Genomic DNA, 19,943 nt, shown 5'->3' on the forward strand with positions numbered 1-19,943 from the left:
ATATGGGCACACTTCACAAACACTTCACACCAATATTGCACGTCACGTCATGTCGACCAAAGCACATCTAATAAAAATAAAAATATATGGGCACACTTCACACCAATATTGCACAAAAAAAGTGTACCAAATCACAGTACTGCAATCAGAATGAACCATGTAAAAAAAGTAGGAGTAAAAAAGTGGCACGTTATTACAGTGATAAAATGCTCCTATCCGAGGCACAGAGTTACAGCTCAAATCTAGACTTTATCAAATAACATCAGGCATGACTAATATTAAGGAGGAAAAAGCAGAACAATACTGCGGCAAGCTGTGCAAAGTACAATCAGTGTGCAATTCCTGCATTCCTCCTGTGTGTTTGTCCTGCAGCTACAAACGGACAGCCTTTTTCTGAGGTGCCTTTTTCAGAGGTGCTGTGGAGTCTGGTGGGCAGGGGCATGTAGTGTCTTTCGCCTCATCAGTACAGAATTCTCTGATCTTGTCAAAAAGGTACTTCTGTCTGGCCACGTCAAGTCCGGGTGGGGCTTGCACAGGAAGATCACCTCTGGGGGGCTTGACATCAGTGTGTTTCAGTAGCTGAAACTCGACTTGTTCTGCCCCGTCGTGTTCCCAGGCTATAACCACGCCAGGTTTCCGAGCATCAAAGCTGCAACAGAATGAAGACAATGCATTAAATGATTGCCCACAGTAAATTATATTATATGACCGCCATACTATGTTCATAAAATGAAATAGGTAAATACATGACAATGAATTACCTGAAGTGCTGGTAACTCTTAATCTGTGGGAGCTTTCGGAAGTAGGCACCCAGATGCTTTTGCCAGTCGTAGGTTTGAACCAGCACGGTGCCATTCTCCAGGCCTACAAGCTGGGGGATGTTGACGTGTTTCACTGGAGAGCTGGCCCTCACGACTTTAACAATGTCATCCAAAGTGTCCACTCTGGTCTTCCTGAAGCACTGCTTGATAAGGCCAAAGCACCAGTCGGGGCCAAACTTGGTGTGGCCTGCAATCAGGAAGTGGAGGGCCAGTGTCTTGTGAAGGCCATGCATGGTCCGCCACGCACAGTACCACAGCATGAAGTTGTTCTTGTTTTGGCCACTGCAGTTGTCACAGTTCAGGTCCACGTATGTTTCTCCAACTCCATACTTCTCGAAGAAGTGATGCAGGTAATTGATGACTGCGTTGCTGCCCTTACTTGATGACATCCCTTCATCGATGAGGTAGTTCACCTGCCTAGGCATCCCTTCGCAGGAGACACCAAAGATGCCGCACTTGCGTGGAGTCAGAAAGTACATGGGCCCTGGTTGATGAGGGTCAGAGGGGTAGTGGACCTAAGAAAGAGAGGCAAAAGAGGAAGAGAAGAAAAAGATTAGATGCAGTGAAAAGTAACATCACAGAGGTGTGTGTGTGGGTAAATGAAATTCAATCAACCAAATCAACAGTGTCATAGGATGAAGTTATTCTCACCTGTTGTGCAAAATCAAAACTGTAGTGCATTGTGATTTCCTTGCTTGCTGGTGTGGAGGGGCCAAGAGAGAGCTGCAATTCCTCACAGACCTCCGCACATGCAATATTCATTTTCTGGTAGAAAGAACGCTCCATTGCAACACGGTCTAGATGCTTCTCCTGCTTCTTCAGCTTGGCTGATTTCACCACATCCGGCAGATTGGCACTTCGTAACACTTGGTAGTTGTTCCTCTGGCACTCCCAGCACAGATCTGTCCGGGGTTTGGTGCTGGTTATTTGAGGGAGCAATTCCTTCCACAGCTTTCGGAAGCCTTGCGCACTAACAACACGTTGCTCTGCAAAAGAAGATTTTATGAGTATGAGTATGAGTATGAGTCTCAATGAATGTGCCTTTTTTTAAACAAACCCCCCCATTGTATTGGCAATAGCAACTTCAGGCTCATGAATCTGAATTTGTTAATTGCACATTAGCATGGCTATCACAGTGTATACACAGGGCCTGGCTGTTAACACAGCCATCAGTCAAGTCATTTTAAAAAGTTGTTTTAGCATATTTAACACAATGTAACATATTTTACATTATGTTACATTTCTGTAATCTTGGATTGTAGTCCCACACACACATTTTACATACCAGATTTTTGCAGAGCATCATTGTAGAGACGCCAGACGGAGGTTTTGGTGACATTGGACGGCAGCAGTTTAGCACTGTAGTCCCTGTGTCCAGGGTGTCTGCCAGGTAGAATAATGGCGTGATCTTCAGCGTAGTTGTTGATGAATGTCACGACTGCATCGACGTCATCTTTTGTGTGAAAGTTTTTGTTTTTTCGACATGTCTTTCTCTCGCGTGGCAGAGCACCGTGCTCCTGGTACCATTGGGAAATGGTATGGAGAGTTCGGCTGCTTATCCTGAGCAGAAAAAACAACAGAACGTATAAATAATAGACTAATAGCTATAGATAATGTCTGCTAGCTAGCATGGCTAACGCCACGATACATACTAGGTCATTTTAACTACTAACAGTAACAGAACGTATAAATAACAGCACAGTAGAATCTGATGTCTGCTAGCATGGCTAACGCCACGATACATGCTAGGTCATGTTAACTACTAACAGTAACAGAACGTATAAATAACAGCACAGTAGAAATAGCTGATGTCTGCTAGCAAGGCTAACGCCACGATACATGCTAGGTCATGTTAACTACTAACAGTAACAGAACGTATAAATAACAGCACAGTAGAAATAGCTGATGTCTGCTAGCATGGCTAACGCCACGATACATGCTAGGTCATGTTAACTACTAACAGTAACAGAACGTATACATTTTAAAAAGCTTACCCCAATACGAAGCAGTAGGTGTCACGGCAGACGTTGGTCCCCTGAATGGAGTATGATACCCTGGATAACTTGCGTTTTTTAGGCAGCTTTTTGAGACCTTGAGTCAAAATAGAACGATTCATTGACGTCAAGAGACCACCCATAACCAGCAAGTCTTTGTTCTCTGCATCTAAAGATGCTGTATTCAACCGCGTCTCGTAGATCAGTTCAGAAGACAGTCTTTTGCTGCAAGAGATTCTCGGTCGAGCATTGTCTGTGCGACTACGCTGGCATTTGCACTCAAATCGTTTGATTTTGTCCAATTCTGAGTCTTGCTCGGTAAACTCATTTTCAACATTCACGTCAGACCAATCTTCGGCGAGATCACTTATCTCAGATCGTGGTTGAAGCGAGTCTTCTTCTTCGCTATCGGAATCCGAGGAGGACAGAGGATCTGAATCGCCTCCGTGCATGTAGTCAGCAATGAACGAGGTCATAAATTCTCCATTGTCGATCCTTCTACCGGCAACAGAAATTCGGTTGATCTCATCGGCGAGCATTTGTGATTCCATCTTGCAGTCACACAGCAGTAAGCAGAATACAGTACACAGACCAGCATGTGGCTTTTTATCCCTCCCCCTCGCCCAGCTATTGGCTACGCCGATTGAGCTCACAGCCATTCACACCGATTGTTGTTGTTAGCTGGGCTCACGTTCCCGCCCCCAAGTTCTCAGAAACATTCAGGCGAAAAATAAGCTTATTTTGTTGATTAAGTACACGTATTTAACTATCGTAAAACTGCTCGAAAAAATAACGAGTGGGTAGTTAAAAACCTTAACTTGTGTCTGGTGACAAAAAAACGAAATCAGATTTTTTTTTTTTTTTTACAAAAACGCTACTTTGAAGCCTTTGCCCTTTGCGCCCGGTTCGCACTTCGATGACCTCCAATACCGTCTTACAATCTTTGTAAGAGTTTTCGATCAACTTAAGCACGTGTTCGTCTAGGCCCCTCTGCTGTAGGGCGTCCAGCAGGTGTTAGTGCAGCACGGAGTCGAAGGCTTTTGCGAAGTCGATCGATGAGCACTACCGCCTATGTCCTTCGATCGCTTCTGCTCTTTCTTATGGCGGTCTGAAGCAGCATCAGGTTTTCAGAGCATCCCTGTGCAGCGATGAAACCCCTTTGTCGGGGGTTAATGGGACATGCACGCGCTAACCTCTTCGTCAGTATCCGGGAAAATAGTCTTAGCACCATGGATCCTATGGTGATGGGTCGCCACCAGTGTTGCCACAGTTACTTTGAAAAAGTATTCTGATTACTGATTACTCCTTTAAAAAGTAATCTAGTTACTTTACTGATTACTTGATTTGAAAAGTAACTAAGTTAGATTACTAGTTACTTTTTTAGTTACTATTGGGAGCTGCCTAGGCACCCGACTCCCCCCCCCCCCCGCAACATAAAAATGAAAACTGGTTTTGCCAAAACTCACTTTATTTTAACAGTAACTTAAATTACATAATTACACTTTAAACAATAACTTAAAACAACAAAATAAAGAGTCTTTCTTTGCCTCACCCAACATAAATACTTGAACAGTAACTAGCAAGGAGTGGTTTCACAAAACCTAAAACCTACCCTGACCATTCAGATATGATCCTAATATAATCCTAATCCTAAACTGGCTGAGTCTGAGTTTATCAATGATCAACATTTATGTTCTTGTCATCCTTTGCTGACACAAACTCAAAATAATCCTTATATTTCCAGCTATTTAACGCATATCTCTGTTCTCGCTCCATTGTGTAGGCTACGCTTCTGTTTACACTGTGCAATCAGCGTGGTGATACACGTGAGCGATTCTGCTGCAATCTCGCGATAGTCGAGAGCCGTTTTTTGCGGGCATGGCCTTCCATAGTAACCTCATGTTGAAAACGTGAGCACTGACGTCACTCCCCAAGACGCGAGAAAAGCTATCGAACATTACAAAGAAATACTGCATTTAGCCTAAGTTATGAGGTAGTAACGCACAATCACTTGAATAAGTAACTTTAATCCGATTACTGATTTGGAAATAGTATCGCGTTAGAATACTCGTTACAGGAAAAAGTATTCAGATTAGAGTAACGCGTTACTTAGTAACGCGTTACCGGCATCACTGGTCGCCACCCACCCACCGATTCCAGTTCCACTGGGATCGATGACTTCGGTAGAAGTATAGTTCTACACTCCTTGAAGGCCTCCGGAATGAGCCCAGCCGCCAGCCAACAATTAAACAGCTGTTCCAATCGCGCCCCGCTTGGGTCCCAGCTTATCACCGCCCTCTTGGTGATTTTATCTGGGCCCGCGGCTGAGCTGGTCTTCACGGCCTTGCATGCTGCGGACACTTCGGCGGCCGTGATGAGTTTCTCAAACTCCGTGTTATCAGCGCCTCCCAGTGAGCGGTATTGGCCTAGTCCCTTGTATACCTTATCCCCATCCCACCTGTCCCTGAAGACTTTGGTGAGCTCTCTCATGGGGATTTCGCATTTACTGTTTTTACCGCCGTCAAGGATCAGGGATGCCAAGCCCGACTCATCTTTTCTGAATAGCTCTTGATGCCATCCGTATTCGTCTGGGACTTCTAGGTCTTTAATCGTGGGTTCGACCTCGGTGGGGTTTTGATGTTTTCTGAGGTCCTCAATTTCCCTCATTTGCGTCCTATCTTCAAGGGCCTTAGCCCGGATCATTTTTGCACCATGATCAGTCGACTGTAGCCTGTGACGTACCAATTCGCTCTCTATGGATCCCGCTTCACCACTCCCCTTTCTCAACTCTTTTAGTAACCTTTTCCGAACTCCGTTCTGTGGGGGTGGTTTTTCTGCGGGTGCCATCAGGTCCAGCCGATATCTTTTTGGGTTGGTGATCCTCACCCTCCTCTTTGCCCTTGCGTCTAGGTCTCGGCATTTCCATCTAACTTGTCTTATTGACTTACCGAGCTCTGCCGCTATGTATTTAGCACTGTTGTGTAGTGCTCTTAATCTGCGGAGTTCTTCGAGCTCATTGGCGTTCCAACTTCGGCCTTCAGTTTCGCCACTATCTGGATCTAGGGCCTGGGCCTTCTCCCTATTCCATTCCGCTACGTGTCTACGTCTCCTGTGTTGTGAGACTCCGATTCGCGTTGCAAATGTGTTACCGCATGTTTCACATGAGAACGCTTTACTTGCCCTCTCGATCTTATGCACCTTAGCCCCCTTACATTTGGGGACATGGCATGCGATCGTGTGGTATTTGTCGCCGGATTTCCTGCATCCTCGACACACAAACTTCAATATCACTTCATTATGCGAGGCCTTGTAGTGTTTCACCATCCTGCCTATGGTGTAGGGCCCTGCTTTGCACATCTCACACCAGTATTGGCTTCCCGGCAGCCAAAGAGTGAAGGGTCCCGCAGGGGCTCTTACTCTCCCGATATCGACCTTGGCAACCTCCTCGTTTGTCGGTTGGACGTCAGCGGTTTTTCTGACGTCTGCTCTGGGTGTCTTGGGGGCTATTCCTCTTAGCCTCCCATCTCTGTGTGTGGACCCCCATATCCCCCTCCAATCACGGTGGAGGAGTAGTCTATGTGTGGGGGTCCTCACGCTCTTCTCCCCTCCCTGGGGTGGGGCAGAAGGCTTAGACTTGTTCTTGGCTTGAAGTCCACGTCCGTGTGTGGATAACTGCTCCCTCAAAGATCTTCGGCGAGTCGCCACCTTTACGCCGACAACTTTTGCTTGCGTCCTGACACACCAGTTGCCGGGGTGGCCAGTTCCGGGGAATTCGATACCGCACTCAGGCTCTCCGGTCAGCCGGGTGGGGGTCGCCTTTGGGACAGGGCGACCAAACTGCTGGGGGATGCTTACGACCGACATCCTCCACCAGACTGAACGGTGGCTCCAACGTAGTGGGTTCCGACCTTTGCAACAATACTTTGCCCACTACGTGGCTGACAGGATTTACGCCTCCGGTGGAGGCCTAACCAGAATAGGTATGAGTCCCCCGAAGTCTCCATACCCTGAACCTACAGACCTTTCTCCACCGGGTTGCAACCTGTCCTTAACCAGGGGTTTAGGACTAGCCCGTTCCCTGTGATCAGACAATGCACACCTCGATTTACTACATCCATAATCAGATTGTTAACCGGGCCCTTGATTCTCTAACCGATCGAACCCCCCATCTCTCCCCAAGGGGGACTCTGACTTAGAGGCGTTCAGTCATAATCCCACAGATGGAGGAGGGAGGCGCCTCTACCAACCCGCTTTTCGACGCGGCCGCAAGCCCGCCCCAAGACACCTCCGCCAGAAGTCAGACTAGGCCAGGCCGTTTGCTGACAACCAACAGAGGCACCCGAGACAGGCCGCCACCCCAGGCCGGCGACTCCCACGCCTCCGACGGGAGGGCAAAGGATCGGTGTTAAAATGATCATGCGGATACGGTTATAATCAAAGTCTTTACTCTCAGTTCAAGGACAATACGTAACTGTAGAGTCCATATGTACCGGCCAATTACCAGGATCATCATACATGACACCGTAGGCTCGTCTTGCGTTCCATCACCTGTGGCTGCGTCCATGTCAATTTCACTCTCAGCCCTGCTGCAGCCCTGCTGCTGCTGTAGCAGTTGTCCTCCTCCACCTCCGAGACATCATCTTTGCCTCTCAGGGGGGGCTGTGCCGTGCTACTACTAGCATTGCTAGTACTAGCAGTAACGTTAGCTTCTTCGGTGCTAACGGGAGCCTCACTTGTTTTTAGAAATGTTTCGAACGAACCTCTAAGCGAGGCCCTGAAGCCTTCCTTTCTTTTCTTTTTATTTCTTTTTTCAGCACCCGATTCAAATTTTCTTCCTCGGCCTCGTTCCCTCGACATTTTGTACGTCGCACTTAGCAGTCACTATGCACAACAAGTGTCAACGCGCGCCCAAAATTCACGTTTCACGTAAGGTCAAGGTGTCATAGGGGGATTTTTTTTTTTTTTTTTTTTTCTGTTGCTAAGAATCTCCCTGTCCTCACAGTCTATAGGTATGCTAGATTTTAGATATATGATTGACTATGATTATCACATGTGTGAACATTTAGAAATGTATTAAAGGCAAAAAAAAAATTGGGACCACATGGACTCCTCCCGCCAGGCCACCCAACTCAAATACATCACAGGAGCTGCGCCTGTGGTCTACGGCCTCCCCGTACACTTGCGATAGGACGAGGAGACGCACCGTTTAAGAAACTAAGCAATTTCACACCCAATGCCCCCGATACTAGTGTGTATGATTTTAAACTTTTAAAGGTTTGTTTTATTTATCGTTATCATTAACAAATTACCTTTTTAATAACATGTAATGCCAAAACGAATGCCTTTGTTAATTTAATATAGCAAATGTTTTTATCCTGAGTAGACGAAACAGGCTGTTTTATTGATAATTTGCGCTAACAGAAGGTGAAACCTCTATTAAACAGTGCAATAATGTTCATGAAAATAATTTAAACAGAAATCCACATGAAAATAATTATAATTATCATAATTAAAATTATAATTATTAAGAATAATAAGAATATATTCTTATAAAATTAAAATTATAAAATTTATATATTTATAAATATTTATATATATATTTATTTTATTATAAAATTAAAATTATAAAATTATAATTATTAAGAATAATAAGAATATATTCTTATTATTATTATATACAGTGTATATATATATATTAGTGTTGTTCCGATACCATTTTTTGATACCGATACCTGATCGTGCAGTACTTGCTGATACCGAGTACCGATCCGATACCACGGCGTTTGAAAAAACAAAACAAAAAAACATGTTTTTTGAGCCGCATACTCACCTCGATGTAAAATTATTGCTAACACTTTGTCTGGCACTGCTCAAAACCTTTGTAAAACAGGAAAAAATACCAACAGAGAGTGAATACTATAGAACTTTTTTTTATTGTCTACCTGGTATGGTGACAAGAAAATCAACCCCTTATAAAACCTGAAATGTGGCTCTCACAGATGCCAATCAGTGCAATATCCATTTAAGATATAAAACAGTCGTAGTAGTAGTGCAACAGCAAGTGAACATTTACAAACAAAATAACTTTAGTACTTAAAAAATAAAAAATAAATAAAAATAATAAATCGGATTTTTTTTGTTTGTTAGTACTCGCCGATACCGATACCAGCATTTTTGTGCGTATCGGTGGCCATGCCGATACTAGTATCGGTATCGGAACAACACTAATATATATATATATATATATATATATATATACACAGTGGGTTCGGAAAGTATTCAGACCCCCTTACATTTTTCACTTTGTCATATTGCAGCCATTTGCTAAAATCAATTAATTTCATTTCTTTCCTCGTTCATGCACACACAGCACCCAATATTGTCAGAAAAACACAGACTTGTAGACATTTTTGCAGATTTATTACAAAATAATCACTGATATCACATGGCCATAAGTATTCAGACCCTTTGCTCAGTATTGAGTAGAAGCACCTTTTTGAGCCAATACAGCCACGAGTCTTCTTGGGAATGATCCAACAAGTTTTTCACACCTGGATTTGGGGATCTTTTGCCATTCCTCCTTGCAGATCCTCTCCAGTTCTGTCAGGTTGGATGGTGAACGTTGGTGGACAGCCATCTTCAGGTCTCTCCAGAGATGCTCAATTGGATTTAAGTCAGGACTCTGGCTCGGCCATTCAAGAACATTCACAGAGTTGTTCTGAAACCACTCCTTCGTTATTTTAGCTGTGTGCTTGGGATCATTGTCTTGTTGGAAGGTGAACCTTCGGCCCATTCTGAGGTTGTGAACACTCTGGAAAAGGTTTTTGTCCAGGATATCAATGTACTTGGCTGCATTCATCTTTCCTTCAATTGCAACCAGTCATCCTGTCCCTGCAGCTGAAAAACACCCCCACAGCATGATGCTGCCACCACCATGCTTCACTGTAGGGATGGTATTAGGCAGGTGATGAGCAGTGCCAGGTGTTGTCCACACATCCCGCTTAGAATTAAGACCAAAAAGTTAGATTTTGGTCTCATCAGACCAGAGAATTTTATTTCTCAGAGTCTGGGAGTCCTTCAGGTGTTTTTTGGCAAACTCGATGCGGGCTTTCATGTGTTTTGCACTGAGAAGAGGCTTCCGTCGGGCCACTCTGCCATAAAGCCCCGACTGATGGAGGGCTGCAGTGATGGTTGTCTTTCTAGAACTTTGTCCCATCTCCCCGCTGCATCTCTGGAGCTCAGCCAGAGTGATCTTTGGGTTCTTCTTTACCTCTCTCACCAAGGCTCTTCTCCCCCGGATGCTCAGTTTGGCCGGACGGCCAGTTCGAGGAAGAGTCCTGGGCCCGGATTCACAAAAGTGTTCTTAAGATATTTCTTAAGACAATTCCTAAGAAAAAATACAAGATGTTCCTAAGAATGTTTGTTACGCCCTACTAGCGTAACAAACGAAGCAGCATACAAACTGAACAGTTCCATGGGAATGTTTATATTTAAAATGTACATTTCCATGAGAATGTTTGTGTTGGGCAGAGCAGTCCATGGAACTATTTATGTTAAGGTACATTTCCATGGGAATGTTTATATTTGGGCTGGGTATTCCATGGGAATGTTTATATTAAGCTGTAAAGTTCCATGAGAATGTTTATGTTAAGATGCTTTCCCATGAAACTGTTTATAATTAACGCGGTGCTTTGCCTGCCCCTTTTTCCATTCTGTTAGAATAAAGGCTGACTTAGAGAGTGAAAAGATTCAGATCGAATTTGACTGACCCTTAACACGGTCTCTCTGAATCGCTCTCCTTGCGCAAGAAAACTGAGCTCTTTTGACTCTGCGTCTCTTTGTGTCTGAAGTCTACTACGGTCTGTTGAACTAGCGCTGGGTTAGCATCACCTGCCTTACAAACAGGCTGAATCAGAATATAGCATTTAACAGTAACGAACACCCGTGTCCATCACTCACACATCTAAAACCCTAAGAGAGAGAGAGGCACAGGGTTTGTCCTCTAAACATATGCTTACAGATAACTGCAAGTTATGCACACAACACAACATTTCTTCCTTAACCCGTAAACATACTGTATCTGTAAATAGCCTACAAGTGATGGGGTGAAGGTGCTTTAACATAGATGTTTGAGGAATGAAAGTGCAAGACCTCTTAAAACAGAGGCAAAGGTGCACAAATACCAAATAGAATCACATTGACAGGAAATGTATCTAACCACAGTGTCATTTGTTAGTCAAATTGAATGATAAACTATTACTGAGTTAGACAAAAAACCTGACCAAATGTTTGGTGTTGATAAAAGCACTGGGCGACAGGTGCTTAGGTCAGTTAGGATTGAAATCAAAATAAATGACAATCGTTGTTTCCACAATGGAAACATTTTTTGATACAGAATGTCTGAATGGGGAATAGTGGGAATGTACTCTAAGCGCTCAATGATTGTAGTAAAATACTAGTAAAAAGCTCTCTTCTCAAAAATGCTTGAGGATTTCTCTAGCCTAAAATAAAGAAAAAAAATTAAATGGCAGTTGAGAATGCAGTTCATGCTCTAAGAAACATCCAACTCAGAATAATGCTCAACTACCATATTTCCCCACACAATTCATATTTACAATTACTGTGGTAGAGTAACAGATTAACAATTCTTTGAAACAGTCCCAGAGATCAATATAAGCATCTGCAATACTGACGATACTGTGGAAAAGATGCTATTATGCCCATGGAAAGCATAAACACATACATGTACAGTATCAAAAACCACAAGATGTCATTGGTAACATGCAAGAGGGCAAAAATGTTGCAGATAGAAACGTTGTCATGATTCCTACAGTACATGACAAAGAAGCATGTTTGTTCTACACAAACTATACAATTCTATCTGTACATTCTGCAATGTTGTGGCCTGAACGTTACTGCGTATGGTGAGGATGTAGCACTCATAGGCATTGATGTTGACACTGCAATCCATAACAATATCATATCTTTGCAGTGACTACAGCTTTTATTTTCAAATGACTTTCTAATACTTTCTAAAATAACATGTTCTGTTGTAGGCTACTCATGAAGCAGAGACTAAAAACTAAAACAATTAAATGCAGGCTATTGGGCTATTTTAGACCTTCAGGGATAGTTTGCAGAGGGGGTGATTACACGAGACAGTACATTACACACATGCTAAAAATGTTATGGTACAGACACCCAAACCCTGTCTTTAATTCAAAATGGCCACCAAGGATTTCCCCATCAAGTTATCATTAAAAGGCAGTTCATTCTCTACGGACATAAAAAAAAAAAGACCTCTTTATGCTTCACACTAAACTCTAATGAATTCATACGTCTTTCAGAGTCATCACCTCAAAACAAACAAGGTATAATACAACACGTGGTCTCCTATGGGGGTGAGCGTGTTCTTTTATTGTTGGGTCTTCGGCACCAGCAGCCTAGAAGCCTTAGTTCCACCCGGACGGGCCTTTACTGAGCCTAGTGTGTGAGTTAGGGACAAGGCCACAACTTCATCTACACTTTGCGGCTCCACAGGGACGTTGGAAACAAAATGTAGGACACAGACCACAACAGGTAGTAGACACAGGCCGGAGGGAAAGAGGAACAGAAAACCATGACAACTCCTGTGGGAAAAAAAAAAAAACACATCAAAACTGAGCGTCAAATCTGTGGGGGGGAAAAAAACACATCAGAAGTGAGCGTCAAATCCCATTTCAAAGATTTACCATTTTTGAAACGGGCTTCAGTCTCTGGCATCCTCTTATAGCATCTTAACACATCTTTACTTCATACTGAACTGGTGGTAGTAGGCCGCCGGCATAACATATGACAGTGAGCGTGCAAATGAAGTAGACCAGTGACAACCAGGCATCCGTTAAACAATAATAATTTATTGTTTACAACACACGGTACAGAGACGAGACACAACACAGACCCCAACCCCCTGATCTATGCAGCGACCACTAAAGGAAAAGCCCCAGAAAACTAAATCTACCTATAAAAGAAAACAACCCCAGAAATAACCCCCTAGCCTAACCCCCATAGCCGGTGCCTTAGCACCTAACAAAAATACAAGGGTTAGTGTCGCCGCACTAGCTGATGTTACTAATACAATGGGTGTGGTGTAGGACACAGATGTATACCTGCAGGTATCTTACTAAGTGCCCTACCTCTCGAACTCTGTAACCGGCTAAAAGAAAATGAAAGAGAACAACAAAAAGGCATCAAACAAAACTATAACCAGCAACATAAATTACATACCAAAAATATTGAGAGCTGCCACCTCCCTTGAAGAACAGAACAAACTAACTTATATAGACTAAGGTGTGGTGAACTGATTGGATAATTGATTGATGGTCCCAGCTGCCAGGCATCTCACTGATTACTCCAGCAGGAGGGACACACTGAAACAGAAGAATAAACAAAACAACAACACACAACACAGGTCCAACAGAAAAGACCCCACCACCCGTAACACTCCCCCCCTCAAATATCAACCCCCGGTTGATAAACAATTATTTTCTGGAAGGGAAAACAGGTTACAACAATGAACAAAACAAAAAACTTCAATAGTGGAGTGTAAAACACAAAACATAGTGACTTTCATGGTTTTTCACACCGGGACAAAGCATCGGCAAAAACATTTGCTGTGCCCTTCTTGTGGCGGATGATAAGACAGTAATTCTGTAGAAATAATGACCATCTCATTAGTCGTCGGTTATGATTATACATACGATGGATGAAAACTTAAGGGTTGTGATCAGTGTAGACCACAACCGGCACCGTACTAGACCCCACGTACACATCAAAGAACTGTAAGGCCAAAAGTAGAGCCAGGGTCTCCTGTTCTACAGTGGAATATCGCATCTGGCATTTACTAAATTTCCTTGAAAAATACCCAATGGGATGGTCTAGGCCATGTTCATCAGACTGAATCAACACTGCACCGACTTCCTATGATCAATAGGAAAACCAAATAAAAATCTCTCTCTGAAACGTTGATTCAATTCAACTTTATCCTCCATGTGCAGTGCACTAGGAACATGACTTGGTACTCTCCATGCTGAACAAGCTACAGTACATACAACAGCAAGACGACAATACAACAATACTCAAGACTAAATATACAGTACCAATATGAGTGAATAAATATACTGTACAACTGAGTGCAAGAGCATGTAAAGTGCAAGGTGCAATGATCAGGAGTTGTTGAGGAGGGCTATGACTTTGGGGAAGAAAATGTTCGAAAAAGTGGCGTGATGTTTCTGAACTGGTGGCCCTGTACCGCTGTCCAGAAGGGATGCAACTGGCATCCACTTCCAGTGCAAAGGGAAGAGTAAAATCAGGTGCATTTAAAACTGGAGCACTGCACAAAAGAGCCTTACAGCGCTCAAAGGCCATCTGACAGTCATCGGTCCACTGAAACAAAAGTTTTGGGCTAACAAGATCGGTCAGAGGAGCAGCAACAGAGGAAAAGTTCTTACAAAAACCCCTGTAATATCCAGCCATTCCCAAAAACCGGCGCAACTCCCTCCTAGTGGTGGGAACTGGAAACTCGCTGATTGCTACCAACTTGGCTGCAAGGGGCCGCACCTTGCCACCACCCACTTGCTTGCCCAAGTAAGTCACCGTTGCCTTTCCAAATTCACATTTAGCCAAATTAATAGTCAAGGAAGCGTCTGCCAAACGCTGAAAAACCGTGTGAAGAGAGCGTATGTGCTCCGCCCAGTCAAATGAATGCACCACCACGTCATCCAAATAGGCGGTACAATTCGTAATGTCTCCAAGGACAGTATTTACCAACTTTTAGAAACAGGCTGGTGCGTTCTTCAGGCCGAACGCCATTACAGTGTACTGTAGGAAAGTATCAGGAGTTACAAAAGCAGATATCTCAGACGCACGAGCTGTAAGGGGCACCTGCCAATACCCCTTAAGCAGGTCTAACTTCGTCACAAAGGTAGCAGAACCAATGGTGTCCACACAATCATCGATACGTGGAAGTGGAAATGAATCAGAAACGTTGATGTTGTTTACCTTTCGATAATCCGTGCAGAATCGAAAAGTCGAGTCTGGTTTTGGAACAAGTAGACACGGACTACTCCATGGACTGGAGCTAGGCTTTGCCAGACCGTGCTCCAATAGGTACTGAGTCTCCTGTCTCATAGCTGCCCTCTTGACAGCGTTTACACGGTAGGGATGCTGTTTTAGTGGGCGAGCATCACCTACATCTATGTCATGCTCCAGAACGTTTGTGCGAGACGGAACGTCTCCGAACAGACATAAGAAACTTGATATTAACAAAACCAGCTCAGATTGTTGTTCAGCACTCAAATGTGACATGAGGCTCAGAGGGTTGTTTAGCATCTCTGAGTTAGATAACCGAGGGATTTGTTGTTGAAGTCTACGGGTATCTAACCCGTCCTCGTCACAGTCAGAAAGATGGTAGGGTGGAGCAACAACTCCAACCGTTGCCACTGGGGGCACGCTACTCTCGGGTCGTGAACTGTCGATGTCATTATAAAGTTTTAGCATATTAAGATGACAGACGCAAGTTTTTCTCTTTCGATCGGGAGTTCTGATTACATAATCAGTTTCACTCAACTGCTTTTCAACAGTATACGGACCTGAAAACCGTGCAGACATGGAAGACCCCTGAATAGGCAACAGGACCAACACTTGGTCACCTGGTACGAGAGAACGGAACAAAGCGTTCTTGTCGTACCGCCTCTTCATGTCACTCTGAACTCCAGATAGACTCTCTTTAGCTAAACGACACGCTCCATGCAGCCGCTCACGAAAACGACTCACATGACTCAATGATACTTTATTTATCCCCGTGGGGAAATTCATTTTGCCACGCCACTCCACTAAAAACAATACATAACAACACAACATAAAGGACAGACAATAATACTGGGCCAGCCATATATGGTATATAAAAAACAGTGAGATCATGATAAAAAAGTGGATAAAAAAGATGGTTATAGTTATTATATTAAAATACTAAAAAGTGATGATGATGATTAAAATAAATAATAAATACAAATTCAGAAGCCTTGACTGAGGACATTTTGGGGTTGGAATGGCATACCGTGTAAGCAGCTCCAATTTCTGTGAAGGTTTCAGTGCCGCAGCCTTTATCTTCCCTGCCCATTGACTCAGTTTTTCAACTGGGTCAAAGGCACCCGTCACTATACAAGGGCCTACCTTGAGGCCGAGGTATTTCTCGGTCTCGTCAGGCCCTATGAAGTTGAGTTCTTCTCCACTCAACCTCCTGGACAGTTGTTGACTACATACGTCTTGCGGCCACGATATGTAGTCTTGACCGTTTTAACCAAGAAAGCGTGACATTTATTCGGCTGGACCTTCAATCCCGTTAGCCCGCAGAAACTGTCCAGAATCCGCAGGTTCCTCTGCATGCCCTCCCAGGACGCACTCAGTAACACCAAGTCGTCCGCGAACGCAAGGGCCGTGACTGTGTTGCCACAGATCAGAAATCCATTGCCATGGGTTTCCAGAGCCTGGATGAGAGTGTCCAATGCCAGGTTGAACAGCAGAGGTGACATTGCTTGACTCCCACCTTAATGTCGATGGCTGGAGATGCCTCTCCGTTGGCCTCGATCCTCGTCCTGCAATTCTCATACGAGTTGCCAATCAGCCCTATTATGTGCTGATCCAAACCTCTTTGCCGCAGTACACCCAGGATGTGCTCATGCGACACGGAATCGAATGCCTTCGCGAAATCGACAAATACCACGCCCAGGTGTCTCTTCTCTAGTTTGCGCCGTCTGATGACAGTTTTAAGTATCATCAGGTTTTCACTGCAACCAGGCGAGGCAATGAAGCCCCTCTGGCGAGGATTAATAGGACAGGCACGCGGCAGTCTCTTCGTTATTATCCTCGAAAAGAGTCTCAGAACCATTGAGTTTATGGTGATAGGCCTCCAGCCTCCCACCACGTCCAGTTCGCTTTAGACAGAGGACTTGGGTAGTAGTATCGTTCTGCATTCCTTGAAGACGTTGGGTATGATCCCAGAGACCAACCACGTATTAAACCGCCAAGCGAGTTGCTCGCCCGTCGGATCCCAACTCACTATTGCGCTCTTACTGATCATGTCAGGGCCGGGGGCTGAGCTGTTCTTCACTGCCTTACAGGACCCAAGTACCTCTGCAGCTGAAATCGGTTCTGCGAACTCGTCGTTGTCGGCGCCTCCCTCAGAGCGGAACTGACCCAGTCCTTCGTAGTCATCCACTGCCCCCCATCTGGCTCCAAATGCTTCAGTAAGCATCGCCATTGGGATGACACATGAACGAGCCAGCCGGCCGTCAAGGACTAGGTCTGCCAGACGTGATCGTTTTTTTGTGACCTCATAAGGAGGATATTCATGTAACATAATAAACAACACATGAAAAACATATGTGAGCAATTCATATTTTATTATAATTAAACATTTTGTATAATTAAACAATTAATTATTAAACATAATTAAACTTTTTGAATTCAAATTTTGCTCTGGCAAGTTCCAGCTTCTCCTTCTCCACCAGAAGAAGCTGCTCTTGCACGCCCCTCAGCAGTTTCACTTCTTGGAGTAGCTCCTTTTGGACGGATATCATGTCCTGTGTGTGTGTGTGTGTGTGGCTGATGATGGTGAGAAGTTTACGGAGAGGAACTGGGAGATGGTCAAGTCTTCAGGACTCTGTAAGAAGTGAGAGTGGAGGGATTGTAAATTAAACACTGGGGTGCAAACTGGTGATGGCCCAAAAAGGTGACAAAATTTTTTTCACTGAAAACGACGGTAATTATCATTGCGCGGTGCCCAGGCACCTTCCCATGATGCAATGCATCATTTTTCTATACAAGCTCTGTTCAAGGGACACATATAAAGCCTGTCAGTGTTATTCAGACCTATGAAGCAGTGGTAACAATAATGAAAACGCATTAGAATTAGATGTATAATTTATTTTGTAAATATATTTTGAACAATGTTGAACTATAAATAACATTTATTTTTTAACAAATAAAACCAATTCTGATGAATACCCCAACCATCCACCCACTCCAGTCCATCCCACCAAGCACATCACTTGTGCTTTTTTGGCTTTTTTGCCTGTACCAGCACTTCCAGTGCTTTTTTTCTTTTTTGAGCAGCCATGTGCCTCACTGTGGCTTGCCTGTCCTCCTCCACTGCAGTCTTCCTGCTTTGTGCAGCACTGGTTGTTGGCTGGCAACCAAACTCTTCCTGCCTCCCTTTTTTCTTTAACAGGGCCTGTTGTCTGCGAGCCTTGTCCTTTGAGCCTGCAGTGTGGATGTTCTTGCATAGGACCTTGTCAACCTTTGAGAACTTGACATTCTCTCTCCTGAACATCTGGATCGCTGTCTGACCCCTGGACCTGAGGGCATACTTGGTGGTCTGGATGGCATTAAAAGTGTCCATGCTCATTTTGGTGCTTTTGGAGTCAATGATATCTCCCATGGCACTGAATGATGACTCCACCATTGGTCCATGGAAAATGGAGAGTGCCGCTCGAACCACATGGTTGAGGCCTGGGTACCTTCCAGTGTCAATAATATTTGCCCACCAGTTACCCATGTTGTCCCCATCAATGTACAGGGGAAGGGTGGGATCATTGCTGAATTTGACCACTTCCAGTGGCACGTCAAATTGGGGTGGCACCAAGTGGCTCATCATCCCTGCCAGCCGCTTCAGGAGGATGCCCGTCTCGGAGTGTCCTCTCACCAATGGGTCCAAAGCAGACAGTGACTGCAGGGTCCTGCTGTCCAGTGGCAGCTTTTTCTGCATATATGCCGCTGTCGACATGTATGCAGTCTTCGCTGTTTCGAGAAACTCTAGCACAGTCTGGAAAACATTAAAACGATTGCAATTAAATCATTTTACCTGGAGAAATGTATAAATGTTTGATTTGCCATTTTTAATACATTTACTAACCTGATTGCGTGGATTTTCTGCCTTCAGTTTCTCCGCCACCTGTCCGACATACAGCTCACAGAGAGGCAGCATTTTGTCTTTGAAGTCCAACTCCATGAGCTTCTTTGGGGTGGTGTGGAGATTCTCAGCCTTGATAAAGCACCCCATGAAGGTTTTCACAACCTCAAGCTGCTTGTCATGCAGCTTGTGGACAAGGGTTTGGCTGCCCTGTGAATAGTGGCATTATTATAAAATGCTACAACAATTCTATTACCATACACAGACATGACTTGCAGTTGAGGGTCTGTTTATATCACAATCTAACTAATGAGAGAATACAAGGATAGGCCTATTTAGTTTATCTATCAGAGATTGATAATTCACTAATTCATCAATGTGAAAATACACACCTGGAACACCATCACATACTCCTTCATGATGGGAAGGACGCCGAGGTAAATGCTCAGCTGGAGGTCTGTTTTGCGACTCTCAAATCAGAGCTTCTTCCACACCCTTTCTTTCCTGTCCTTCCCAACTTGCGTCATTCCTGGAAGAGAGAGATGAAATACAATGTATTTTGGAATACATACAGTATACAAGAGGATTAATCACATAAGATTGTGGGCGGCTGAGCCCCCTCTTTACAATATTAGGTCCTGGTGGAAAAATTGGATCCTGGCCTTTGCCCGCTCACCAACACTGTGGTCCTTGTACATCTCCTCTAGGACTGCTTTGTAAAGGGTCTGGTCTGCCTGACTGAGGAACCCGAAGTAGAGCACCTTATATGCAGGGAACATTCGGCGAGTGCTGAGGCCCACATCATAGGCTGAAAGCCAACGATGCGCCACAAACCGCTGTGGATTGGTGCCTGGAATGCCCATAAACTCGCATACCTCCATCAGGTATTTCAACTGAAAACAGGCAAAAAAAGGGCTTACTTAGCCTATTTGCCATTATGCAACAAGTATTTCTGGTACAGGCATATATTTCACAATATCTATGACAATTACCTGGTCTGAAGCCCACTGGTGGTCTGTGTGGAGGTCCGTGAAAAGCTGCTCAAGGTAGTGGCCAAAGGGCGCAGCAAACATTTTGGCGGCATTGTGGATGTGGTGGCAGGAATCTCCATCAACATCCAGGAGGTTCTGGCAGTACTTCGACCTTATCCTGGTCTCCAGCCCGGACTTACTCCCTCGC

The 19,943-nt window shown here is 44.3% G+C and overlaps 1 protein-coding gene across 1 annotated transcript; it reads right to left on the bottom strand.

Moving 5' to 3' along the window:
- Window positions 1–278: 278 nt before the first annotated feature.
- On the bottom strand, window positions 279–1,601 carry LOC308161979 (uncharacterized protein). Its single transcript, XM_080536060.1, has 3 exons — window positions 1,473–1,601; window positions 762–1,336; window positions 279–649 (listed from the first exon to the last, which is right to left on the bottom strand). Exons 1-3 carry the CDS (start codon window positions 1,581–1,583, stop codon window positions 373–375), a joined length of 963 nt encoding a protein of 320 aa, XP_080392186.1. The 5' UTR covers window positions 1,584–1,601; the 3' UTR covers window positions 279–372.
- Between the last annotated feature and the right edge of the window lie 18,342 nt (window positions 1,602–19,943).

This window comes from Nansenia antarctica, assembly GCF_963989245.1.
Source record: "Nansenia antarctica genome assembly, chromosome: 7".
In the NCBI taxonomy this organism is placed as follows: Eukaryota; Metazoa; Chordata; class Actinopteri; order Argentiniformes; family Microstomatidae; genus Nansenia; species Nansenia antarctica.